Raw genomic sequence first — 27,756 nt, 5'->3', positions numbered from 1 at the left:
AGGAAAGAACAGATAAAATCTAATAGAAACGAATAAACAGATTAAAACGAACAGTGTCTCATTGGAATAACTCATGCTTGATTCGGAAACTTAAACAAATGGGATTCATAATGCTGCTAATCGTTCCGTTTCTATTCTTTTCCGATTGTTGGGCACTCGGCCTAATACCTAAGTATTCGGTTAAATTCTTCCCTGCACGAAATTTCCCCAGAAACCGTCACGAGGAAGACCAGCTTATCGAGCAGTCGTCGGAGCCGAGAATCAACCCTCTGGAACTGATCTGTCCACCGAGCTACGAGGAAGCCGTTCACATGCCACGACTGGCACACTCGATGGACGCCTTGGACTCTATATCGATGGAAAGCGTGCCAACGCACATACTCGGCTCGGTGGATAACCTGAGGTCCAAAAAGCGTAGGTCGAGGAGACCAAGGAAGAGAGCTATCAGTGACGAGAACTTGGCAAGGAGGGAAGAGCGGCGTGAAATCAGACGGCGGCGGATCAGCCTCGAGAGGAATCGGTCCACCAATGACCTCGGGGACTCGGCCCAGTCCCCACTCGATTCCACCAACGAGCTTGCGTCCTCGAGGAGCTTGCAGCAGCGGCGCCCTCGTCCGAGGAGCAACTCGGACGATGACGCCGGATCCAGGACACGGCCACGACCTCTGACCCCCGCCGTCCGACACAAGAAGCGACGGAGCAACGCGAGGAACGGACATTCGTCCGACGACGAGGACTCGGACGTCCACGCCGGAATCCTGCCGGCAAAGATAACGACGAACGGAATCGTCATCCAGACCCTGACCAAAGAACCGAGGAGTGGTTACAGGCCGACTGATCAGGAGAGCGACTTCTAGAACGACCGATGGAAACGGTTACTCTTGGAGTTGAAAGCTCCGTCGGCAACTCGGTATTACAGAGAACCTCGGTATTCGAGACTCTTTGATAACGCTGGAGACCATCGGGCTTGCGGGCTAAAAAAAGCGGTCGCTTTCATCATCTGCGGTCTCGTGTGCTTTTCGTCGCGTGTCGTTGACGCAATCAGGTCTTTCAGAGCCCGGACTAACGTCCTCGAGTAACGAATCGGGTTGCAGTGATCCTTTCGACTGTTGTTGCGCTGTGAAAAATTTCAGGATGCGCTGATGTGGAAGTGCACTGATGATATTCAGGCGATGTGGAGTTAAAGGGTAATGAAAGTCTGGTGTGACGATGTACTGATCCTGCACTCACTAAAATGGAGTGATTTTAGTTTGGTACCCGTTTACTGTGCCTACTGACAGCAAATTATGGTCATCGTAACACGAGGATAAAATATGATTATACTTCATTATATTGGTTAAGATTATTTTTATTTATTAAAGACTGAATAACGCGTGATGAAAATGAATTTTCTTTTTTTTTAAACCAGTCTCGGGAGTTGAACTGCACTCGCGAAGTCAATCGTACGTCATGTTTCTCAATGCCAAGTAAACTCGAAAATACATTCCCCTTAAATATTATGGACTAGTAAATCAGGATAATGAACCAGACGTTATCGACTTCAGCGGTAAGTGGAGTCTGAATTGAGTGAAATGAACAGGTCTATATCAGCCTGTTGTTCAAGTGTTCAAAGTTCAGTGATAAGTGAAATAAGGTGAGTAACGTAAAACAAATAAAAAGTCGGAATGATGGTATAGCGTAGAAGAGGCGGGTTAAAAAAAACTAAGGAAGATACATGGCCATGACACTAAAATGACAATGCAAATTGTATGTTATACACATATGTGCTTGTTCTGTTTCCAGTCCGGCTGAGTGAGTTGCAGCTGTTTTGCAGCATGGAATATTTTACTAGAAAAACGTGAACGTTGGATTCACTATTGCCACTTCAAAGTGACATAATTCTGGCCCTCCATACCCGATTCCGGCACGATTTTCGATACACAAATTTTCTCATGTCTTTCCTAGCTATCCGTACGTTTAGCTGAGCTATTTGGCTGGTGTAGGGATTCATTGTTTGACGGTTTGTCAATGTAATAGCTGCCAGTCACGACGGATGTGGATTTATATACCTATGGTAGAGGAAAGTAAGTAACGAGTAAAATATATTTATATATTTATATAATATTTATTATGTCGAATAGTAGCACATCTCGCCGGATGCATATAAGAACGGTGTACTTGTACGGAATAAACATTTACAATGATTTGGCTCAGAAGACGGGTTATACGAATTACGGGTATAACGATATCTACGTATTTATGCGTATACTACATATTTTTATATTTATACTTTATTATAATATTTAAAAATATATTAAAACATTGTACGTATGTACCAATGAGCTAGTTAATACGCGTGATGATGTATTTTAATTATGTTACATTATATATTTGTTTTTGAATCTTAACACGTGGTAAGGCAACTAGATATTTAAATGCTAAGTGAGCCGCGTTTCAATATTTTAGTTACGAAATAAATAACAAACCTGCAATGTCCATAAACGTTTCACCAGGTACGTTGTTATAAACTTATGACCCTGAACAATATATTTATGACAACTCACCAAATATTCGCTTATATTGTATAGGTACGACTAATTACGTTAAATCGTTTACATATTGTACAGTATAATGTAATATATAATCTAGTGATCTAGATTCTAGGTATATTAATTAACAGTAGTCTATCACGACGTATATTCTTCAATTGAGAAATCACTGGTCGACGATAGACGGCGCTTCAATCGATCCCTAACTATACATACGTGGTAAATCGAACATCGTTCTCATAATTCACGCGCTCAGTCGAATCCTGGACCTCGACCAATATTTACGCTTGTTCTAAGAGGCTACAAATGCTTTTCACTGCAAGCGGGCATTGACATTACAGTCCATTTGTCTTAACAGGTATGTTTTCCATTTTCACATCAAAATCTTATTCTTCTATTTGCGCCACGAATTTTTCCATATTATCCTCACGGCATTCCCCATTCAAGTTTCCATTCACAATTACACGTCGAAAATATTCTTTCGTGCCGTTTATTCGTTAGGGAGGATCAAACATCTACGAAACATAGGCAAGGAAATGCAAAGAAAACTGCAATGCATATGTCAACTGGCGATAGTTATAAATATTAAAACGGGATACAAGTAGAAGCTAGGACTATACAACTTGATATATCCATGAATCGTTCACCTTGTTTCATACGGTATTCTCGCAAGTTTCAGGCTCGAGGACGTAACGTGGAAAGTAGCGGATCACGGGCGGCCGAAAACTCGATCTGTAGGAACACGACGCGTGGTAACAACGGTCTATAAATAATCGTGTTTAAGAATGATAAAAGAAGAAGCAAGAAGAAGACTGGTTGGCTTTCGAAGGTTCTCGATAGACAAGAATTCATACATTGAATATTGAAGGTCAATTATAGCCTACGGCGTTTTGACTAGGTTAACACCGGGTTTCGTCCGCGTTATCAGGATCGGCGTCTTGGGAACGCTGTCCGGATTCTCCTGAAGAGTGATCTTCACTCTCTGGGTGTTTGGGCTGAGCGGAGGGCTCTGCTTCCCGTTGTCTACGGGACTCGACGGGCTGTTCGGCGGCGTCAGCGTCCTCGGGGCGAAAGTGGACAGCGGTTTGTGGGTCTTGACCTCCTGAAGGCCATTCGTATCGTCCTGAGGCGGCATCGACTTCCTGGGCGGCTTTACCGGGTCCGAGTCGACCGGTGACGGGGCGTACTTGACGCCTTCGTCGACCGTCGGCGTGTTGGACTCTGGCCACCGCTTTACCTCCGAAGGTTCGGCGCCTCGACCCTGACCCGACCCGACCAGTGGAGCACTCTCCGCGGTACCGTTCGAGGCGATCTTCGGTTGGTTGCCATTTTTGCCCTCGAGAAGCGACTTCTGCATGTCCTTGAGCTCGGTACCTCGCTCCGGATCACTGCTTGGCTTCTTCTTGCAAAAGCTGCTCTTGTACGCCGCGAAGCCGACCAGCGCGGCCAGCACTCCGAGCAGGGCTGCCAGCACAACGTAGGATCCCATGCTCTTCTTCGTCTGAACGGTCGACGCCGAGTCGTTCCCGGTCGGCGTGTCTTCGCCTTCGACCGTCTCTTGGATCTTTTCGGACTTGGTTCCGAGACCGGAAGTGGAATTGGCGGTGGACGTCGCTACTGCTTCCTGGACCTCGACCTTCTTCGTGGAAACCTCCACTTCGTCCGTGTTACCGAGGATGTCCGGAATTCCTCCTTTGGCCATTATCGTGCTCTGAGTCGTAGTGGTGACGGGCGACTTTGTGTCTGGAGAACTCTCAGTGATTACGGCGATGAATTGCTCGTCGGTAACACTGTCATCCGTGTTCTTTTCCGGATTTGAATCATCGTCATCATCTCCAGTCACTATGTTCCAGAATACGCTGGTCCAGGTGGGCTCCGTGGTCGGCTTTTCGGTCGACGTACTTGAAGTCTCTGCAAAGTCCTCGGTGTCGACTAAGATGCGTTTATCCTCGGGGATCAAGCTGTCGTCGGTGCCGGATCCCTCAGATTCCGTCAGCCCAGAGCCTTCGACGATCAGTTCGTCCAATTCTTCTTCGTTAGCAACGTCAAAGTCAAAGTCGTCGTCGTCGTCGTCGAAGTCGTCGAGATCGTTGAAGTGATCGCTATCGACGGTGGACTCCGATGTGTTCGATGACTTGGAGCCAGCGCTCACCTGAGTCGCGTTCTCCAGCGGAATTTCCACGCCGCTGAAATCGCTACGTGCGTTCGTAATTACGATCAAGTCATCCACGACCTCCTTCGGCTCATCGGTTTCGGACGTTGGAGTGGCACTAGATGGTACATCTTCGATCGGAGGCAGTTCCGTCTGGTCTTCGTACTCTTCCGATAGCTCGTCATCACCGTCCCCAGACCCGGCTGCTTGGTCAGCCTGCATCTCTTCGTCCTGTTCTTCAAACATGCAAATCACTTCTGTGTCGAGTTCGAGGATTGATTCTCCCTTCAGGTGAGAAGGAGTTACGCAAAAGACCCGCTTTGAGATCTTCACTCCGTTGGCCAAGAGCTCATCCCGCACTCGAAGAGTCGCGCAGTTACAGACGATGGGATTACCTGAGACTTCCAAGTTCTTCAACGACTCGAGTTTCGTCAAAGCTGGCGGCAGTTGATAGATTTTATTCCTCCTCAGGTCGAGGTTCTTTAGCTTTGTCAGCCCGTTCAACGCGGACTCTTTCAGTTCGGCGATCGAATTGTCGGACATTTTGAGATCCCGCAAGCTCGCCATCCTTAGGAAGGTGTCGGCTTCGATGGACTCGATATCTCCGTCCGATAAGTCCAGGCTCTTCAGGGATGACGGCAGTCTCTTGAAGGGTATGGGCGTCAAAGTCTTCCCCTTGACAGGAGCCTTCAGCGTAGTCAGGTTGTTCACATCGATATACTTGACGTTGTCAAGCTTTTCGCACACTAACGTGTTTCCATTTTTTGGGTCACATGTCGCACCTGCATTACCCAGCAAACCGAAGCCCAGTTGTGCTGTCAGCAACAGAGCCACCCACATATTCAATTTCGTCAACCTGCGACATGAATAAAGAAGAACGAATTATAACGTGCCGTGATAACATAAAAAAAAAAACAAGAATGCAACATCCATAAGTATGGAAGATAGTGCTAAATTATTTGGTTCGGTTCAACCTATTTGGTTGATGAGTCTTAAGCTGGTTAAACTGGCGAAAACCGTGTAAAATGACCTTTTTTGGTCTAATTTCAATGATTAAGATCCCATTGAAAACGGTGACCACAACATCGCGAATGATTGATCTATTTTGAAATTTATACTCTTATTACCCATCGAATCGCACACTCAAGAGTCCAACAAAACTTACACAAATATCTTGTTGTACATCTCATCAGCGGGTTGACGTCATGATAAGTACCAAGTCCGTTCTGATAAAGAAACTCGTTACGGACTAAACGAGGAAAAGATGAGTAAAACGCTGCCTCAACAACAAAGAAATGATTTTCCACAATTCACGTGATTTCCAGAGTTGATTGTCCTTCATAGGTACTACATTCAAGAAAAACTTGCTTTTTATTTCAACGGAATAACAAAGCTAGACAACATATTGATAACAGTCTATCGATAATTCTCTGAAACTCTTTTCGGAAATCAACGAAGTAATTAAATTCAATTTCATTCACGATAATCACTCTGGTAGCCTGAAGATACGCTTATATGAGCGAAGATTAAAGACAGCTGAACCAAAACAGATGAAAGACGTGTACAGTAAATTTATTTCAAAGTATATCAAGCCACCACAGTGTACGAAAAAATTAAATCATTTGCTTTTCTAAACTTCAATCATCCAACGATAAGCCAATCGTGACTTCGCGCAGCTTATCACTCCGATCGGTCAAGTTTCTCAATCAACTGACTGAGGTAACTGCGGTGAGGATTTACGAATGCTGATAATTAAGTAATTACGGAACCACAGATCCGATAAAACCGAGATATCCTGCTACATCTTGCCGTTGGGTGTCAGGCGATTTGATTGTCTCATAATCAGTGAATAATTGCCTTGAGGTTGATTCTCGTCTTCAAGGTCCACGTTATAATGCCCTACTGAGAACTGATCGTGCCGATCATTTTTATTCGACTCTGATGAGAATGGAAAAAATGTGATGCAACTACGAACATCCGAGAAAGGCTCGAAAGAGCCGTCGAAACGTTGAACCGTGAAGTCTACAATCAAGGCAAGTCAGTTCCAGCACACTACTTCGGCTATTTTGCATACTATTTATCGCAGGCTCTCCGCTACGTGTTGCATGTCGTCATCGCTCGCTCCAACGATCACGCACCGGGTGCGACGAGCGATACAAAGCTCGTGGAATCTCCGGAGTATCGTCTGTCGCTGGTCCGTGTCGTCGCTGCCTTTTCTTCGTTCAACAGTCCCAGAATCCCTACGAAAGGAATGCTACCAAGTCAGCAACAATCGCCGGGCTTCTATCTATAAAGGTACGCTTGTCAATGGTCACAGACCCGCTACTACGCCTTATCTTTTCATGCCGATCAAACACTCATGAATGGTTTTTGAAAAGAGGGGGATTTCGTTTACAATCGAAGCTGCTGACTATCTCTCGATGTGGTTATGCCAATACGGTAGTATAATTTACTGTAACCCTGGGATCCGACGACCAGTTTCAGATCCATAGATCCCGTGACAAAAATTCCAGTTGTGTAAAATCGTCCGACCAATTCGTGCACGCAAATTTAGTTTTTATACTTTGATTTCATTCCATCAGAATGCGTTTTTAATGACGCTATAGTGACTTCTACGTTCCGATTTGAAATAATTACCGATATCGTGCATTTGGGATCAGTGGAACCATTCGAACATGTAATCACAACCAAGGTTACCAATTCACTGTTTTATCTATTTCTCGTGAATCCCGGAAAACGAATATTATACCATGCGAATGAACCTTTGGATGCAGATAAGACCTCGGACAGTTGATACTCCTTGTAGAAGGCGAATTCAGTGTCACGAGTAATCTCCATAATACATTCGCCACAAAGGTCAAAACCACGCTTTGCCAACGATAATTATCACTGTACACTTTATATCCCAGTAAACAGGAAGTGATGGACCAGTTTGAGATTCTTAAGATAGATGTCAGATTCGAAGGAATCGAACAACTTGCCAAGATTAACATTTTTCCGAATTCAATTCATCAGCTTGATCCCGAATCATGCAAATTTTAATTCGATAGATGCTCATTCAGTAACTGAAATGACTCGGCGATAATTCCACTACGTCAGAAGTCAAACTAAGCGTATAGAAATCCATGAAATACGTGCATACGTGTAAACTTTCTTGTAGATATCCATGAAATTATTAGATTAACGAATTAGCAATCGTCACTAAGCCGGTATATTTCCACGCTGAAGTGGGTATTACCCCGACACTCGGGTTGAGTCATTCAATCGAAGACGTTGTTTGACCCGAGTTACGCCACGAAAGACGGGCCTTTCGCATCCGAGAGCGGAAATTCGATTTCCGATAACGGCATGACTCACGGCGATCGAACTCAGTTTCACACTCGTCGCGCCGCAGATATGTAAATCAGAATCGCGCTAGCACGAGATGTAAGTACGACGTGTATCCGCGAGTTTATATATTTGGTAGGTACGTTAAGAAGTTAACGGGTGTCGTACGCCTGGACACGTCTGGTTCTCGAGACCTTGACGATGACGATCGAAACTTGTCTGCCAATTCGAACACACGTAGGATCCGCGAGGTCTTTGGAACAGGTAGAGGTACCTATGTATCATATTTCGTGACTCGGGAGTTTAAGCAGCCGAAGCCGAAAACCGCGTATCTAAGCAATGCGGAAAACAAACCGGTTTATCGAAAGACAGTGTTCCCGCCCTAAACGTGATCGGGGAATTTTGTTACGTGTAATAAGGCAGTGGCGGAAATTTGTCTCTCTCTCTCTCTCTCTGTCTCTGATTTCCTTTGGACTCAGAGCCTCGAGGCGCACCTTGGCATTGCTCAAATATCGCATCGGTTTAGCCGCGATGTCAGTTGGCTGTCGCACACTTTATCCAAGTAAAGGCAACGAGGCTGGATGGATCGGTGACCGGCAATAGCGAGAGGACAGATCCGAAGTCAAACCGTGTTCGAGGCGAATCATTGGCTCGAGCGAATCGCGCGATCCTGCCGTGTCACGCATCAATTACTTCGAATCCAGGCCCGCGGTTTTTGGTAAATGCAAGCCAATGCCTCCGACTTCCTAGTAACTCTCGGACAAACCTGTTTTTCACACTCTCAGATAATCGAGAATGCGCCAGTACAAAGTCATTTTTTCGAATGATTAGATTATACTGAGATTTGTGGCTGGAGTCCATTGAAATATATGAAAATTTCCACTCGCCTTTCCGCGGCATAGAAATATTGCGATATTTTTTATGCAACTACATTTCTCCGCCTGAGTAATATTCTGGATAACCAGTAAGACGACTCGCATGAACCGCTTTCTACAAAAACACGGTCAGTTAAATTATGTGCATGGGTTCAGGCGCATATATTGCTGTATATTTTCATGTGTGTAACTTCGCTCGTTTGTGCCTTATGGTTCGGTTTATTTTTCGCCATAGGATAAGCCGGTTAAACTCATAAGAAAACCTTTCTGACCTTGCCATGACTTCGAGGAATCAACTTTTCACCTTTTCGTATTTTCTTTTTACTTCTGCCATTCTGTCTCACCCGTTCAACTACGTTCTTATTTCGTTCTGTATTAAACATTTCTCGTTGAATTATACAAATGTGCGTGCCGTTAAGATCAGGAAGTGAAAGGGAGAGAGGGAGACCATGCGTTTAATGGGAGTGTAGAATGAATCTTATAGAAACAACGAGGTAAAGAAACTAGGACAAAAATCGTTAAAAACGCATCCACCGTAAAGCAGACCCAAGAATATGTACATACGTATCGTTATCAGCCATGTATGTATAGCCTTGGGCGTATCACGCCATGGCTGTGTGTATGCGCAGTGTGTATATATATTATATATATGTATATATATATATATCTACGTATGAGTATCACTAGCGAGATAATTCTTACAACAGTGAAATTAATTTTCTTAGATGACGAAGCAAAGATGACAAAGTAACAATAATAATTGTTACACTCGTGTCGGTGTGAAAAGAGAAGATGCGCAATCCGAAAGGAAGAGGAGAGATAAAAAAGCGAAAGTAAAAACCCTTCGAGACGCCGAAAAAACCTGTTATGGGGGGAGAGGGGGGGGGCAAAACTAACGAATTTAATCTGGTATCACGGGCTTAGAAGCATCGCATATATGTCTACATTGATAAGATAAGCGAAAGAGGTTGAAAGGCCGAGGCTATCATCAGCGAGCTGTACAATATCAGGGCGGTAATTGGAGTCATTAGATAATTGTAACGGGGAAGTTAACCTAAACTGTTTTTAGCGTGCTGCTTCCATTCATACGTTTTAGATGCAGAACAACCGAAAGGCATGACCAATTAAACAGTGCTCATTTTTTTGTGAGAATTTTGACCGTTGAGATGAAATTTATAGCTTTGGGTGCTGTACAGTCATTAAATACGTTCATTTCTTACCGTGAAAGAAAAATTTATTTCTGGGTAAAAAATGAGAATTAGTTTTTCAGTTCTAGCCGGAAAATCTTGCACGTGTTACAACGTATTTCGATTATGGAATTCTTACTTTACTTTCTTTTAGATATAACTGCTATGATTTCTTGCTGGTTCAACAATAAATTGAACTGATTATTATTTAATTGAAAAAATATAGTCAACTAAATATGAATAGATATAACATTACAATGGGTAGAAAATTTCGCATTGGCACGTGTAATCCGATAAATAATTAGTTGTGCAGGGTTTTCGCATGATTCGAAAAATATTTAATATGTTACAGAATAACGATACTCATTTTACTGGAATTTTTTAAAAACGTCTTGTACTTGTGTTTTCCAGGTTTTTGAAAACGAATTTCATGTAAAAATTGTAGATTCCTGAGTCAAAATGGTTTCTCAAAGTTGCACTTAGTATATCCAGGTTTTACTTGTTTGTTTGTCATGAATAGTAACAAAAAAAAAGAGTACAATGCGTGGCTTGATGAAATATGAGACATGCATTCGAAACATTTTTTTGTATTTCAAACGGTACAAGTCATCGTCAATATATACTAAAATACATCTAAACTATTCGCATTCATCGTCATCATCCACCACGTCCACAGAATGATCAGAACAGAGAAACATGGCCGTAGCTTCAGGTGAGAAGCTTTTTCGTCTTGGGCGAAGTGTTCTTCCAAGATGACAATTTGAGTATTTAAGGGGTTATATACAGTTAGAAGGCCGAAAAAAAGCGAATTTTCCAGAATTTTTTCTGAGATAACTTTTAAATTTATTGATCTAAAAATTTGTACACATATTATGGTATCTTTTAACTGTATTTTAAGACTTAGTATTAGTCGGTATTTATCGGTGAGAAGAAATCTTCGATTAATTACTAAAAAATATATTTAAGAAGCTCGTGTTAAAATTTGAGAATAATCGGTTTAGCCGTTTTCGAGTAATGTTGGTCACCGACTTTGTAAACAACATTTTGAGAAAAACGCGTTTAAAGTTTGGGGAGAGAAAAATAAAAATTTACCTTTCAGATATAAAAAAAACAATAACACACTGTTGCTTTACGCATCTAAATATGTTAGAAGGAAACATTTACAATAGGCAGGTGCATAAAAGGAACAGCGTGTAACTTCGAAAATATTCGCCGGAACGATATGAAATTTTCTGTGTGTATTCTTAAATATATATGTACGTTAAGAAAATAAAATAAACAAAAAATCGATTTTTTGAAAATTCTAACTGTATATAACATCTTAAGTCCGCCTGAAAGTTTTCTTTTCAAATATCGAAAATTTTCTTCTTTGTTAGTCACTTCTTCGGATCCTGTCGAGAATATTTGTTGTGATCAAAAATGAGGAAAAAATTTCAGGGAAAAATTCAGGCTTCAATTTTTTCAGGCTCCCCCACCTGATTATCGCTATTGGCACCCAAAAAAACGTTTTGAAAAAAAAAAGAAAAACCTCGAAAATTGAGAAAAGCCCTCAAAGTAAATAATTACCAAGAACATAATGAATGGTTTTTACAACTGTTTTTTCACTCAATGTTTTGCAGCGATACTACATTTTAGAGTAATGAAAAGAACACCCCGTATATTCTTGAGTACTATTCGATTTGAAAACACCGAGTATATGGAACGAGCAGATGCATGACAATGCTTACTATGGCCGTGCGGACCGTGCACGGTAACGAGAAAAATGGCCGTGATCTCGAATATCAAGGAATATGAAACATTTGTTGGAAAATTACCAAACTCAACACTATCCTGCATGTACTAAAACTTGAAACTACGCAGGATCTCTTGGGATCACAACTTTTTCCCTAATTTTCGATCAAGAAGTTCAAACATCGATGCAAGTTGCAAAAGATTTTTCGTCTCTACGTTTCGGACATGCAATTATCGCAAAAACAGGTAGCTAATGCATAAATATATTCTACATACCTCCAGAAACACCCTCCTTGTCGCACATAACAAGCAACACTTCCAATAAAAATTTACCGACACCTTCGATACAGCGTTTCTTTTGACCAGCGTTAGGTCACAATGGTTACCGTCGCAACGGGGCACTTTGAACAACTATTGCAGTCCAAATACCCGAGTCAGCACTCCGCCCTTACGAAAACGAGCTAAGGACCCCCTCCATCTAATATATTTGAAAACCAACTCTGACCGCCAACTTTGAAATTTCGCCTAATGCCGACTTTTTCGGCGATTCAGCCCACTGCGCGCTGCAAGTAATACGCGTGTAAGTTTTGTTTCATCTTATCGCGCAAAAAGTTGTTTTCATCGATCTGGTTTTACATACCTGATGGATGGAATTTTTCTGACAATATTTTTAAACATGGATATTCCGCAGTGTAAGTGACTCGTTCGTTCTTACCACGACAAATTTGTATACCATTTAAATAAGCTAATTGTAAAAGTATTTAATTTTGTTTATTTTTGGATATTCGATTACTTTCGAGAATGCTTGAAACTCCGTTTAATGATAGTACCTAATTGTTCTCAAATTATATATGATCAATGCGGTTAATGTGTTTCGGCATTGTGGCTTTTCGTTGATTTTCACGTTTCGTTTTTGTTTCTACGGTAAAGAATTCACCTCGCCATTACGTCAGCAGATTTTTAGTCCCCCTTTTATGACTTCGTTAATTTTAGTGTGCTCGTTTTTAGTCATTAAAATCGACCTGAGAGAGAAGACAAAAAAAAAATCCGAGAAAGAGATAAAAACAGATGAGATGTACTCGGTGATAAATTATAAACATGAATTTATAAAACAAAATTATAAACGTGCCGAGAAATTACCGTACGAAAAAAGGATCTCTGGTTCAAAAAAATTTCGCTGCGTAAATTGGAACATCCGAGATGAAATTCGTTGACAGCTCGTAGCAAATTTTCATATATACCCTTTACTCGCACCCTAATGGCACCAAATCTGCATTATTAACTTTATCATTCGTGCGGTAGGCGAAAGAGTCGAGCGTATTTAGTATTTGATGTCTAAATTTGGACGCAATTAAAGACGAAAATTATTGAACCGACCCAGTCGACAACTGCCAGATCGTAATGTGGTCCAACTGCTCGATCGCATGCAAGAATTATTCTTACATGCCAGATTAAGTTCAATTGCCTAGCTTTGAACGCGATTATTATTACCAGTATTATTATTGCTGGTACAAACAATGATGATTATCGTAATAACATGATAATAAAGTTAACAGCATGAACAAAGATAAAATTTGTGAGAAAAGTTGAAATGGATGATCGACGAATCTTGGAAGAAAGAAAGAAAAAAAAAATTGCGCAGTGATGTGACATGCGCGGGAAACTCTCTACTAGAAAACAAATTACTTTTTCATTCGATAAAAAAAAAACTTCAATGAACTAGAATTCTACGAAGAAAGCAATTTATCATTCGTTATCAAAGTTTCTACGACCTGAAATTTTGTCAATTAGTAAAAGTAAGGAGTATAACGCGTGTGATAAAATCTCAAATCGTTTGCTTTCTCAGCTGGTCAGACAGCATGCAGAAAGGTTATAAATTTCACGTATTAACCGGCGTCAAATGTACGAAATAATTAGCGAAGTCCACAAGGCGCTAATAATATTCGTCACTTCTGATCAATTTACTCAAGTACCGACGTGAATATAGGCAGATGCGAAGCGGTTTCAAATATCCTGGTTCTATGGCACGTGAAAAGCCAGAGTGCCCGTTCGGTTGCGGTCTGACGACACAGTTAAGCTCTGTGTAAGCAGGACTAATAAGAACAACTCAACGTCGCGTCGGGTCACTGGCAGATAATGATACCTATAACCTGCAGGGATAAGCTCGAAATCATTCCATGGACGCGCATGTTGCGTAACGCATAGAAACATTCGTGGATGATGAAAGAGGCAAGGTTAATTTTTCTCAATTATAATCTGTATTTTTTCAATCGAAATAATCTGCGGATGGAATAATTATGGACGATTCTAATGAAGACGAGATCCGGAAAAGTACAGTCGGTACCCAACACTGCGAAAGAAAAACAATTTATCAACTTGCCTTGACGAAGTGCAAAATTATTCGAAGCGTTTTTTCATTATCAATTTTTTCTAGGCATTGTATTTTCTAAATTACCGAGTGTTTTCGCAAAATGAAAAATCAGTTGTTTGTACTCGTAAAATTTGATCGAAACATTGAGCGCAAATTTTTGTCGTATTGTGAAAAACATTCACCGATTAAATATTCATTTAAAAGTCATTAAGTTAATTTGCCGCTGAGGCTTAATTGAGAATGTGCATCCAATTATATTTGTTATTATTTTTGGAAAGTCTCGGAAGACTTGAAAGAAAAGTTTTAAACGGAAATCGCAAAGATTATCATTTAGAAAACCTTACGTTGAAAAAGGAAAAAAAAAAAAAAGAATTCATGAATGGTATTACATAATATCTGAAGAAATTTACTTTTTTTGTTGAACAATCGATGATTGAAAATTAATTTTGAAGCTCAGAAAAATCCGATTAAATATGTTACATTTATTGACAATTAACAGTTGAGAATCACGTAATCGCTCACAATCAGTTTTGCAATTGTAGTTTTCGTGTAATATTTGGATTTTTTCAAAAAATTACTTTCAAATACGCGGGGAATTTTGTGCACAGATGACCTTCTTGGATAGAATTTGGCTGACGATGAGAAGCCAAGCATTTACTCCAAATATTCGATATTCGGGGTCAAAATTCTCGGCAACTTATATATGTGTACGGGTTTGAAGAAAAAGCCGTTTATCTGTCTTGGTATAAACGTACATGTGCGCACCATCGTTTCGTTAACATTTGCAACATGAAATTCTCTGGCATGCAATCGCTACGTAACTATCAAAACTGGCATTATCATTCCTGAATCGCACACTTGCACAGATTCGAGTACAAATATTTGCCCCCAGGATAAATTTAATACTCACATTGCATTTACTCAGACGTTTCCTTAGCAGCACAGCGACCGGAGCATCTGCAACATATAAAACCGTGACACGGTGATGTAGCGAGTGTTGGAATTACTATGCCTAGAGGAATGATTATTACGTCCGTTCAGAAATATTTCGGCGAACCGTGCGGAGGGAAAAAAATTTGGAATTAATCATGCGAGAAATAAAGAATCGAGGAAGTTCGAACTGTACGAACTTTCTTTCTTCGATAATTTTTTCAAGCTACTTAACGATAATTGTGCCCCGAAATTCTCAACTCCTCATCATCGATAATTTCGTACCTCAAAGTTGACTTATTTAGTTATCAAAGTTAAACTTATGACCTGAAAAATTCCTCGTATTAATCCAAGGGATGGAAAGCCGATGAGAACCATTTATTCGCGGTAAACGCAAAAATTTATTTTAAACAGTAAAAAATGCTTTCATTCAATGCCAGATATATTTAATGATTTTTTAAGTGAAAATCGTCGCTGCGTCGTAAATTTTTTCTTTCTTCTACTTCGTCTGGATTACATACGTAAGTGAGCTCGGAAATGGTTCGAAAAATTGTTAAAATTATTATCGAACACGTCATCCGGACGGATATCACGCAACGTCGACGGTAAAAGAGAACGTTAAACTCTTCGGATGCGGTTAGAGGAGGAGGCGAAGTGACTGCGGTGAGACTGCGGAGAGACTGCGGAGAGACGCGTGCGGCTCGATTTGGTCGGAATGAGTTTTTGCCGGTTTGCTTAACGGTACACGGTTGGCCGCGTGGTCCAATTCGCCATGTGTCTTAGACGACGGAACGACTCGGCGTGTAAGATCATCTCTGGACCACCGAAGCTGCCTATCGCCTTCCGGATATCTCGCTTTTTGCTCGACGCGAAACTGCAGCTTCCATCGGACGTTGTTAAACTATCGAAATTTTTCGCGGATGAGAATGAATGCAGGGCTACTGAATTGAAAGTTAAAAAATGAGGAAAGAACTGAAAAATTCTGAAGAACTCGAGTTTTCAGAATCGATTCAATTATAATGGCTTTTCGAACCATTTTTCTCGCGGATCAAATCCCTGTAATTTGTCTGAAAAATATTTGTAAAATCTTTTTACCTTATGGTATAGTTATAACGCGCAAATGTAAATGTTGTATTGTACGTATAGAAACCGACTGTTTGTTGATAAAATATTTCAAGTCTTCTCATCTAATAATTTTTGAAGGTTTAATAGTAAAACCTTTTGTCACATTCTTTAAGCCGCAACTCTTCTTATTCGAAGTTACCCAAAATCATTTCCATCACCTTGCTGAACAAAAAGCATAGACTGAGATTGTAGAATAGTGTATACGAATTGATTACTAGTAAGAAGTAAAATTAACAAATTATTGATTGAGCATTAGTTTGCAGGTAGTTTTCAGTAGGGAATTTCAAACCGGTTTTAATGCTCAATCATATTTGAGTGTTTAAATGCGGTTAATCTTACACTGTACGAGTATGCACAAGAATTTCCTGCAAGAGACCGCCTGGCATTAACAATAAGCTTGACAGATAATAAAACCGAGTTGAAATTACACGGCGTGGGTATAATTTTGTTGCAATAATTTACACGCATGTATTTTGGTTTAATGAAGCTTGTCAAATTTCTTAATCAACTTATTTCAAAATTGATGGACTGCTTAATTGCTAAAAATTACTAAAAAGAGTCGACAATGGGAAATTTTATCAAAACTTTTTTTTTTTTTTTTGACGCTGATATATTTAGTTTTATACAAATTTCAACTAAGAATATTTAACCATCGACAACTTAAGATCGTTTAAGCGCGAAATTTTAATGAACCGTTACATCTCATCATGGCTAGAAATTAATTATCTAAAAATCGGGTAATCCCAATTTTTTCATCATATTCTCGTTTATTCAAACAAAAAAAAAAAAGAAGAAAACCTGATGCAATTTGGTATGAATGATTATGAACGAATGATTAGTGTCGAATTACAGGAACCGTTATTGATACGTAGAAAAACTTTTACAGGCAATTTATGTTAAAGAAATTATTCATGTTTGAAAACACTCAATATTCATTAAAACTGGTCAAACGATGAGCTCTTGGCGCTGAAAATACTGTGCAATAATCCAACACCTCTGAAAATGTTAATAATTTGGGCTTATCAATTGAAATTTTGGAATATTTTACTTGACTGTTTCTTTTCAGTCTTGAATTCAGAACTAACAATAAATCACTGCACGCATGATCAAACCGATGAAATCCAAAAGACAATCACAAGTGAAATTTTTCACTGTAACAATATCGAGGACGATATGCGGTTCAATAATGTTCATGATCGAGTAAACCGGAGCTTTCTTTTTGCACATGATGATCCCTGCAGAATTTGAATCGATATCAAATTCCATTGAATGAAAAAAATGTCAGTTACATCAAACAACGAATAAGTTCTCGTAGCGTACACGAAAAAGGGGATTGCCAGTTGTAAGAGAGAAGATACAGAGAAGAGAATAAGAAACGAATTGTTAAAAACCGCACATAGAAGGCTTCGATGACGCGAATAGGAATAAAAACGAGGGGCCAACATTTTTGGAGTCAAAAAAGGCGAGAACGAAGCAGCGTTGAATGGTCGAGAGTGAACGGTCGGCAAAAATTTACACCTGATCCAATACAACATGGTTAATTACACAATTGCATGGACGAGGCAAAAAGGCCAGAATAGACGGGAAAACAAATAATGAAGGCGAAAAGAGTCGCAAGATCGAGATGAAATTAATCGAGAAAAGAATGCAGTAACGGATCCTACTAGATTTTCGGATTATAGCTGAAAAGCTCGTCTTTACTTTATATACAAGAACTGTATTTTTCAGCTGCGGTAAAAAGGGAAAATAATTAGGGACACTGTTGTAACCGCAACCGAAAATTTATATCTGTGTAAAAACTTTGGCGATTACTTTCCTGCACGCTTATCGTAACTTGAAATCTCCGTGCAAATGGCAGAAAATCATTGTTCCTTGGACCCGCGGCCAAGGTCGGATCCATTAGGCACTGCAGAAGGCCTTCATGTTTGTCAATCCCACATATACGCGAAATTTATTCATACCTGGGAACAAACTGGCTGTTATATTTGTCTTACATTTCACGCTGACTTGAAGAATAAACTTTGTAATCCGGCGTCTATCCTATTTTCACGTAAAACATTGACGAACTGTTGGAATGTGGGAAATAACAGAGCCTCTGGACGTCGTTTACTCTTTTCGCCGAATTTTGAGTAATAGTAATAATAAGTAAACCTCGTCATCTCGCAAATGGGACAGTGCGAAAAAAGTGAAACGGTAATGCCGAAGGTGCGGTTAAAAAGCGACTCGAAGTAAAACGAATAGTTGCGTAGTAAAAGTTGCCGATCTTATGTTTCTCCGAAAGAAGGATTTCGCATAATTATTATCGTTTTCTCATTACAGCGAATCCTTTACCTTTGGATTCGCATGAAGTCGATTGTAAACTTCAAGGAACGCAACATCGGAGAGTGAAAGTGTCGAGCAGTGGGCGGCCTGTGATTCATTTTCTCGGTCAACAGCAGGCAGAGCTTATAAATTATATAACAGGACTCTTGGAGGCTCGGTGCAATGTTCGTAAACGGGAAAAGCAGGTGTTGGAAGAACTGAAACGAAACGTGAGGGGATTGAAAGGTCTGGTGAGTGTGAAAGATATATTTGAATACCAGATTTTGATAAAATTGTGCCAATTTTCAAATTAACAGCTTGAATTTGGGGCGAGAAATTACTTCAGATGTTTAAATACGCGCTATGACTGCGAGAACAAAAAAATCCGTATAAAAAAGAAACTAAATCTTGTACAATCCCCAAATCTGACTTTCATTTTATTTATCCTGAAATCAAATTCGTGCCATGAACGAATCACATCATGTCCCCCAAAAGTCGTTTTGTTTTCAAACCAAAACATGTGATATGCACATCGCCCAGAGCTGTGTAATAAACGGTAATCACAGGTATAGTGTCTGAACGGCTGATGGCGTACGTGAAATTTGCATTTACTCGCGAGCATATAATTCGAAAGGTAAACTTTGATCGGTAGGTATTATCAGGCTTTGATTTAATTAATGCCAAGGCGACGACCTGTTGACGTTTATATATTATTAATGTCACCGTTGTTTTCAGGGGCGTTTTTTATTCATCAACCACGAAGATTTTATCGCGACCCGCGAGTTGACGCGCAATATAAGTTCTAAAGAAGCAGCCCGCTGTATGAAAACGTGTCTCAGATTAATGAGCATAAATTAATTCTCAAAGGTTACAATACAGATAAAATAAAGTACCGAGACACGAAACTTGCAGGCAGTCGCAACGTTTCTTACAATGTACTTTGCATACGTTGAATTTCTTTTCGTTTTACCATTATCGACTCCTACATAATTACAGATGAGGTCATAGAGCTTGACTGACAAAAAAATTTCTGACTTCAATTACTGTACAGTCCTTAACTGTTTTCATTAATTACCATATTTTCTTGGCGTTCCAACGATATTTAAAAATTTATTGAAACGATACTCGGCTGATTAGAATCTTCTAGCAGCTGTGACAAACGAAGCTTTTCTCACAAGTCCAGGATTTGTAAGGTTCGCTCAGCTCGGCTGGAAAAAATGATCTGCAAAACTTTAACTTTTTGATCGTTTTATAGAAAAACATACATAGTACTAGGGGAAGACCGATAATTTGCAACAATTGAAACCAATCGTAGTATTAACAAAAATTCGTAATTTATATCGATAACCACGAAATAGAAAGAATCGGTTTGTAAGATATCCTTCATAAGCCTGCATTTATTTCACTGATTTATAAAAACTTCGACGCGACGAAACTAAGCCCATATTTTTTTTACTTTTTTTTTTTTTTGGCGTATTGGTTTCCACCATCTTTTCACCAAAAAAGAAGCAACTCGGTTGCAATAAATTTCTCGAAACTGCAGCGAAACTCATTATACATATACATTATGCGTATAATGGGTATAAAAAAGAAAATATGATGCGTCAGGTCAGAGGGCATCTGCCCAGAGCCTGGAGGCATCAGCAATGCTAATGGAAGATCGTATATGCTTGTCTTTGCGTGCACCGAACCTAAGTAACGTATAATATAACAGTCCGCATGTCGCATGTAATGAAAAACTTACCTTATACCGGGCAGTAAAACTCACGACATGTTCTGCGTACACACAATGAGAGGAATTTCATTTGTTATAGTTGCTGGAAAATTATTGTCGGATGGGTATCGTTGCAACTTTTTGAATATTACTGAAATTACAGGAAAGTTTGGTAGATATTGAATTTTCTGGAACGTTGAATCCGTTCGTTCGGTTTGCTACACTTTTTTCAAGTCAATAAGACTGTAATACGAGTGACCTGTATAATCGAAAAAAAAAGTAAGTAGAAAAAGTAAAAAATGAAAACAGTTGGAGATTATAAATTGATCGTTACAGATAAAAGATGAGGCCACCGATAAGCTATTACGGAACTGATGCACCGATGAACACGTATCAATTTATTATATACATCAATTATTACTTTGGATACCGGTAATGAGACGTGGATCAACGAGATAAGTTTTATTTGCATTTTCAACGGTCGGATATTTTATGTTTCGGGTTTTTACCAGGCGGGCAAAAAAACTCGAAGAGTGATTACAGTTTATCAGATTGTTAAAAAACGGGAAAGGAGCAGAAAAAATTGCGTTTAATTTAACGATTAAACTCGATCGTTTACATTCCGTCATACCGACGATCAATGTTTTTAATTACACTGAAGAAAAAAATGGAAATATAATTTTTTTTCGAAGGCTATACGTATATAAGTACAATTGTACATAATTGCGTCACTCCTTGACTAATTCCTCAATACATGAATGGATCGAAATTTAATTCGCTATTGTACTAGATCGTTTTCTGCGGCTTTTACAAAATGTATGTATAATCGATTCCTACTGTAAGTTGCGACGTTCGAGATGAAAGATATACGGCATGCACGACAATATTTCCCGCTGAACAAAAGCCGAACCGATCTTTATCTCAGAGGTTGGGATGTATTTTGACCCTGAAAAAAAGATCTCTTATTTCGCGAAGAAACAATTTTTCGAATGGTAAAATATACAGGATCGTTGCGATTTCAGATATCTGTGTCCTCTGTTCGTCACAATAGCATCGCGATGGATGAAATTTCACGCAACCGACAAAATTTGAAAGTCATTCGGTAAAAAAAAATCCGCGAATCCGTTGACTTAAGCAGAGTAGATAAGCTATACATATTCGGCAACGCTAATCTATCGCGATATTCAATCTCGTTTCTCAGCTGTACGATTATTATTTTAAACGAACGAAATTGCGTCGCGCGGAGGCAAAATATAAAATATCTATTCAAGCTTCATTTACAAATAATTTCACGAGTCATTCGTTTGCTTTAAATGAATATTCAGTTTATGAATCGCCTGTAAGAGAAATTGAAAAGGGAATCATTCAATTTCGTCTTCACACTTTTCAGGCAAAAAAACGAACTCGATCGAACTTGAGCTTCTCGTGCCGTGAATTATCGATCAGCAAGTATTACAAGAGTGTCTCTGACACCTTCTTAAACGACCCTATTGCTTGTCAGCTGTCCGACTCTACAGGTTTCCCGATAGGTGTAATTCCCAGCCTTGTACGCGTCATGCATTTGCATTATAAACGTACACCTATAATCCGTGTCAGTCGACGTTGAACTGATACACAGTGTGAGACAAACTCGTAAACATACAATAATCCGCAGAAATTGCATTCTGCGAAGAGGAAAATCTAGCGGACAGAAGCATTTGAAATCTAAAATCTCCCCACGTCTATTTCACTTTTATCTCTTCTTCGCGATACCGTTTATTTTTAGACCAAATTAACCACAATCTTGCCACCCGTTTCATCGTATTACGCTTGAGGCGTCTGTAATTAATTTTTTTTTAACCTAAGAGTGTAGCATTGAATATTTTGAAGACCGCTCAAATATTATTCCTATCAAAACGATGATCATAAAAAACTCAACAATTCACGCAACTAATTGTTGTCGTACACTTGGGATGTTTGAAAAAACTTAACGATCTGATAGAGATGGTTGCGAATGACAAAAATGTAGGTTTGTATTTTGTTTTTTTTTTGTTACATCTACCATCGACAGATTTGTACAATTTTTTTTTTTTTTTTTGCAAGTTATTTCTGCAATCGTCCGAAATCACATCCCGCAAGACGTATTATTAATAAATATTTTCTCCCTTCGGTACGAATAATCGAAATATTCCGCGTGTATATAACATAATGAAAAGACGTCGATGACCCCGACGGTATTGATAATTCGAATAAACATTGAAGGAGATAAATGACGTACTACACGAAAGTGGAATATCCTCTATGAAACTATAGAGCAGCAATACGTCCCCGATCCGTCCCCGTCCGCAATGTTACTTCATACGAAGTTGATTTCAAAGTTTGAACGGTCATTAAAAAACGGCCCAGTTTACGAAGCCGGCAGCCCGCGGCCGTGCTTTACACACATAACACGCGATGTTAACGATTACGTCAAGGCCTCGAGTACGAGAAAATATACAGCCGTCTATGGTAAAGATTTGCCAACGTTGAGCGAGGGTAACACCGTCTTTATCGCCTCTGATATTTGATGTTTGTCACACGGCGTTGTAAATTCATACTCCAGTTAGATAAAGCAACGAGTCGTGGTTCCCTCCCCGGCATACTTGACATTTGTTTTACATTCGTAAAACTGCGATCTCTCTTAAATTTCCACCCGCGATTCGATTCCTCCGATTCGCAGCTTGTCCACTAATGGAAAATAACTTGCGTGTTGGTAAAATTTATCACCGTTCGACCTTTCCTCAATTTAATTGCAATTGTGAACCTTCGCTTATTTTTGTACGGCTTATGAGCCCGCTTCAATTTACCCTTTCACTGATTTCATAATCGGCTCGTAATTCAATTTATATTAGCGTTTGCGCTAATTACTAACGTCTCGATTGACGAAATTTTCATCCTCTGAGAACGATCTTGATGTAAATCAGCCTTTGAGTATTTCTGGTTGCAGCGATATTATTATCCTTTCGATCGTGATTCGATCGGTTCGATAATTGCATGTGATTATATGAAGACATTGTGGGGAAAATGATAACAGAAAGACTGTGAGGCAAATATTCCGAATAATTTGACGCTGAGTAAGAAGTTCTGTCTCGCAGCTGTCGAGGATTAAAATGTAGAAACTAACTAACAATGAGCTAGGAGCGAAGAGAATCAACACTGATTATGCAGTACTGCAGGATGTAATAACGAAGCGAAACAGAATAATTAGTCAGAAATCCGTACAGTCGGTAAAATTTGGTGTTAAAAGCTAGCTAGTGTTGCACGTGATGAACGCAAATCTAGCGCACCGAAACTTTGGTCGGTTAAAGAATTGGAATACCAACAAAGCTGAACGGTTGGGCTTGTGATTTTAAAGAGAAAAATAAAAACGCGTGAAACAATGTAACAGGACAAAACCGGAATCAAATGTGCGTGATAAAAGGTACGTTGAAAGGTGAATGGGCTCAGTGAAAGGTGTGTAGAAACAGTTGAATTGAATATCGCAAGAGACAGTTGAAAGTAATTTATGTATCAAGTATGTAGAGCATAATTATATACACATGACGTTAAAAATAGCATGATGGATATATTATTTCCGGAGGCGAATCCTCATCCGGCATCCCTCAAAATTGGCAGATCGATTAGAAAGAATCGATTCAGCTTTCGGATTACACGACGTCAGACTTACGATTCTCAAAAATGCTCTCACATGTTAAAAATTTGTATAACTTATGCGTCAGCGAATTCAAAACCAACTGTCGTAGTAAGAATCCCGATGAATTGGTACAAGTTTTTGTAATTAAGAATTCAAAATTCAACAGATAGTCGAATCTCAGGAAATCCAGTTCTTCGAGGCTCAGAATTGACGAGTCATTTTGCGAATCCCGAATCGTTGATTCGTTTTCAGTTACGTAATAACTTGTTTACAGTTTAAATAAAGCGCATTGAAATCCAAGAAATGTTCTCGTACCAAGGAATCGGTTGTTTGATTCGACGTTTTTCACAAATAAAGAGCGAATATCTCCCGAGCACTGTTCGAATAATCGAATCTCTTCGAGGCCAAAAAATATTCACTTAATTGGACAAAGATTTTCTCGATTTGTGTAAAGCAATTATTTTCATTTGATTGGATCGTTCGATTAGTGCTTGTACTAACAAAACTTGTCTCGTAAGTGCAAATGCTGTTCGACGAGTCGGTCGAGTCATTCTTTTCAAGAATGAAGTCCGACATCGCAAAGATTAAATATAACTATACACCTTGGAAGCAGCGTATTATCGTTTTTCGATTAACGGCTTATTGCGCAATGTGTCGGCAGCTCCCGGAGCTACAAAGTCAGCCACAATCCGGGCACCAATACTTAGCCGCAGGTATCTAATCACGCCAAACCCGAGAGAAATCGTAAACCGGTAGTTATACACACCGCGAACAGAAAGCAGATGTCTTCTCATCGATACTTTAATGCCTCGTCTCGAACCTTAACCCATATATAGATCAGAGACGGTACGTATGGAGAGAAATTTCTTACTACAGTTGTGGTTACTAATCGCTACAAGCAGTCCTTAACGGTTTTTATTTTTTACCGCAATCGAAAAATGTGTAATTTCCGGTAAAATTGATAAACACTTTTGCGGCGGTAACCAAAAAATTTCCTACCGTTATTTTGACGATTTCCGTTGTTCTAGAATTTTTTACCGATTTTATTCGCACACAAGTGATCGATATTCCGATCTATATTCTACGTTCCGGCTCGTTGCGATAAGTTGAATTTTTTTTTTTGTTATATTATACAAAACCTTAAACAAAAATCGCAGAAAGACGGTAAACTTTCTCACTCTCCTCTACGAGTCGGTATTTTTTTGAACGTTGTTCGTGATTTGCCATTATAAACTAGACCTCTTTTAGTTAATATTTCTTAAAAATTTCCAAATTTTCCAATCAAGTACAAAATTTTGAACTACAAAGTTTCAGCGTTCTATAATTTTTTTTAACATATAAATACCAATCCAAGAACCTATAATCTTCCACCGATGCGTTCTCCAAGAAAATCATTCGGCCTACACGGTATCGGAATCTTTTTATTAAATCTTTATTAAATCAGCCGTCGCTGAACCTTGCGCTTCTGTGATCCTAGACCCTGTTCTTGCAGCTCTCCCCCATTACGATACAGTCGATCTCGGTAACAGCTGCATAACCCGGTCCGATAACATTTCTATTTATAAAAACCGCATTGTGATTATACACCGCGTTAGAAGTATCACTGTATCCGGTTCACGTCACACGTTTCAATCGAATGCCCTCGAATTTTGATTCCAGCGAGTATTTCCACGTTTTTTGTTATTTTCAAATTTGTACCGAAAAGTAAACTCATTATACTTATGTTGAATAATGCTGGAAGACAAGTACAAAACGAGCTAATTGTCTTTCATTCGAGTTGCAACGTCGTGAATTCATCTGAAAATTGACAGGTCGAAAATTCATACCACCTAACCGATCCTTTTCCCGGTTAACAAACTACCCTTGATCAATAACCAGCTTCGGTTGCATTCAATTTTTAAAGGACTGTGCTTTTCGGCTCGCGAGTGGATATCGTGAACGAAAACGGGCTTCGTGGAAAATCGGAAGAGGATTTATTTGTCTAGGTATCTCTTAGAGTTCGTGCGGAGCCTGCAGTACGACTCAGCTTCCGGTGTCGGAGGGTCGGGCGAAGAGCTCACGGCTGGGATAGAGCCGGAATTACGAACAAGCGAGAAGCAACAGGTGAGGCTTGGAATGGAATAATTAAGGCTGCCCGTTTAAAGTCCGGGGCCGAAAGTGATAGTGTGTGTCAGTCTAGGTACCTAAACGCGGTGGAATTTTATTATCGTTCCTTGTGTGTTCACCGTTTTTAATTCAACGCCACATTCACCGACGAACGAGGCACGTACGCGGGCTGATCTTATCCCGGTACAACGAACGCAGGCATCCGATGAAACTCGGTGCCCAGAAACGAACGCTTCGTTAATTCGGTTTTTCTATTTCTCCACGTTTTTGAAACGCAAATTTTATAGGGAAATGATGATTAACGACCAGTTTAATATCAATTTCTCATGCCTGAGGGTGCGGTGAACATACTGCTGTATGTTCGAGGACGAGTGAAATTTTCCTCTGCCCGTAGAGCTGATTAATAATTGTCAAGATATTACGAAATTAAATTACACGGTGAAATCGATGGCTGTTGGAAGTTTTATGTGCGATATCGCTTATTGGGCAGAGCCTCTTACTTCTCACACCGTTGAAACGTTTCTTTTATTACACTTGTCTCGTTGAAAGTACGTATCCGGATCGATTCGGGTCTTTCGATCAAATCGTTCGTTTTGACTGTGCGAAGAGAATTTCGAGTCTCATCGTCAATTGCATTGTCGAATTACGTATCCGAATGACAGTCACTTATCGCCTTATCGCACAACAAGTTATATCTAGGTATGAATGTCTTTAAAATTATGAAATCCCTTCGCCAAGCGCTGCAGCGTTAAATTCTGAGAAACTCCACCGCGTCCAACTTTAAACACAGTTTGAAAGATGTCTTGATTACTCGAACACTAACGTGGTATGAATAGAAAAAAAACCAGTAAACCTTGATTCACTTCCTCTTCCCCAATTCCCATGAACGGTGATTCGATCAACGAACTGCAATATAACGTCAATATTTCAGCGAACGATTATCGAGTTTCCGAAATAAGCGCGCGAAAAAAAAGGGTCGGGGGGGGGGGAGGGGGGGGAGGGGCAGGGGGGAATAAACGGACAACGATGATAAAGGTAGATTATTTTGAGCCAGAGTTAAAATAAGCGAAAGAGTTTAAAATGAAACGAAAAAGAAGAATTTTGTCACCAGCGCGTGCGCCTCTGTATATTTCGTCGAGTTTACACTAATTTAGTTTACACCGAGCGTCGCGACGTACTCTATATACATCACAAAACTTGACCAATTCAAAAATACATTTTCATGTCAACAATAAGATTCACTCGCGAGTACAAGGTACATGGCATGCGGTCGCGACGTGAGGTAGTAAAAATTTGTTCACAAGCGTTGGAACCAAAAAAAAAAAAAAAAGGAGCTGCTTGAGAAAACCCCGAAGACCCCACACAACCAAAAAAAAAAAACAAAAAAGAAACAAACACACACACACACACACATTCGAAGAAGCGACACCTTGCCGATAATCGGGAAAAATGGTACACCGCACACACAGTAAATGACACACCGCGATCCTTACCTTCTGTTGGGACGCAATGTCCCAGGATTTACGGGGAAAAAAATCCAAAACTAAAAGAGGGGGTTGGCACCCCTTGGCTAGATGACTTCCTCGCTGTAACACCGGGCGGGTCACACCGCAGGAAATTCTGTTACAATATCAAATCGAAGGAACGATACTATCACAGACCGAGGTCGAACTAGCACTGTGGCACGACGAGCAGTCGCGGCCTCGTCTCGACAGTCGCTCGAAGCCCCCACTAACTGCTACCGGAGTACCCACCGA

At 40.0% G+C, this 27,756-nt stretch overlaps 3 protein-coding genes across 13 annotated transcripts in view; 2 read left to right on the top strand and 1 right to left on the bottom strand.

Moving 5' to 3' along the window:
• LOC124179454 (insulin-like growth factor-binding protein complex acid labile subunit) overlaps positions 1-2,898 on the top strand; it is a 29,293-nt gene extending 26,395 nt beyond the window's left edge. The window contains exons 6-7 of one of the 3 annotated variants that reach the window (XR_006870045.1): positions 212-1,335; positions 1,409-2,898. Coding sequence is in view for 1 of the 3 variants with exons in the window: in XM_046563830.1 (XP_046419786.1) it covers positions 212-857 (646 nt within the window). In the remaining 2 variants the exon portion in view is untranslated. Of the gene's footprint in view, positions 1-211 lie in introns of all 3 variants that reach the window. The other 2 variants (XR_006870044.1, XM_046563830.1) reach the window with 2 other exon arrangements.
• LOC124179455 (protein windpipe) lies at positions 2,085-27,756 on the bottom strand. 3 transcript variants are annotated; one of them, XM_046563831.1, is made up of 3 exons: positions 27,493-27,744; positions 15,082-15,128; positions 2,085-5,536 (listed from the first exon to the last, which is right to left on the bottom strand). In XM_046563831.1, coding segments are annotated over exons 2-3 (2,130 nt in total). In that variant the 5' UTR covers positions 15,084-15,128; positions 27,493-27,744; the 3' UTR covers positions 2,085-3,408. The 3 variants fall into 3 exon arrangements, 2 of the variants coding, with proteins under 2 accessions (XP_046419787.1, XP_046419788.1); XR_006870046.1 differs by lacking the exon at positions 2,085-5,536 and adding an exon at positions 10,998-11,460 and having other exon boundaries at positions 27,493-27,756; XM_046563832.1 differs by lacking the exon at positions 15,082-15,128 and having other exon boundaries at positions 27,493-27,745.
• The window catches only part of LOC124179456, a 36,096-nt gene continuing 14,816 nt past the window's right edge, over positions 6,477-27,756 (top strand). For 2 of the 7 annotated variants that reach the window (XR_006870051.1, XR_006870048.1), the window contains exons 1-2: positions 6,477-6,975; positions 18,546-18,778. Coding sequence is in view for 2 of the 7 variants with exons in the window: in XM_046563833.1 (XP_046419789.1) it covers positions 6,786-6,975; positions 18,546-18,778; positions 18,845-19,051 (630 nt within the window). In the remaining 5 variants the exon portion in view is untranslated. Of the gene's footprint in view, positions 6,976-8,070; positions 8,107-8,156; positions 8,726-18,545; positions 18,779-18,844; positions 19,532-25,788; positions 25,997-27,756 lie in introns of those variants that run through there. The other 5 variants (XM_046563834.1, XM_046563833.1, XR_006870050.1 and 2 more) reach the window with 5 other exon arrangements.

This window comes from Neodiprion fabricii, chromosome 4 (genome assembly GCF_021155785.1).
Source record: "Neodiprion fabricii isolate iyNeoFabr1 chromosome 4, iyNeoFabr1.1, whole genome shotgun sequence".
NCBI classification, from domain to species: Eukaryota; Metazoa; Arthropoda; class Insecta; order Hymenoptera; family Diprionidae; genus Neodiprion; species Neodiprion fabricii.
The sequence above is the reverse complement of the archived record's forward strand: the minus strand, read 5'-3'. Positions and strand labels throughout refer to the sequence as shown.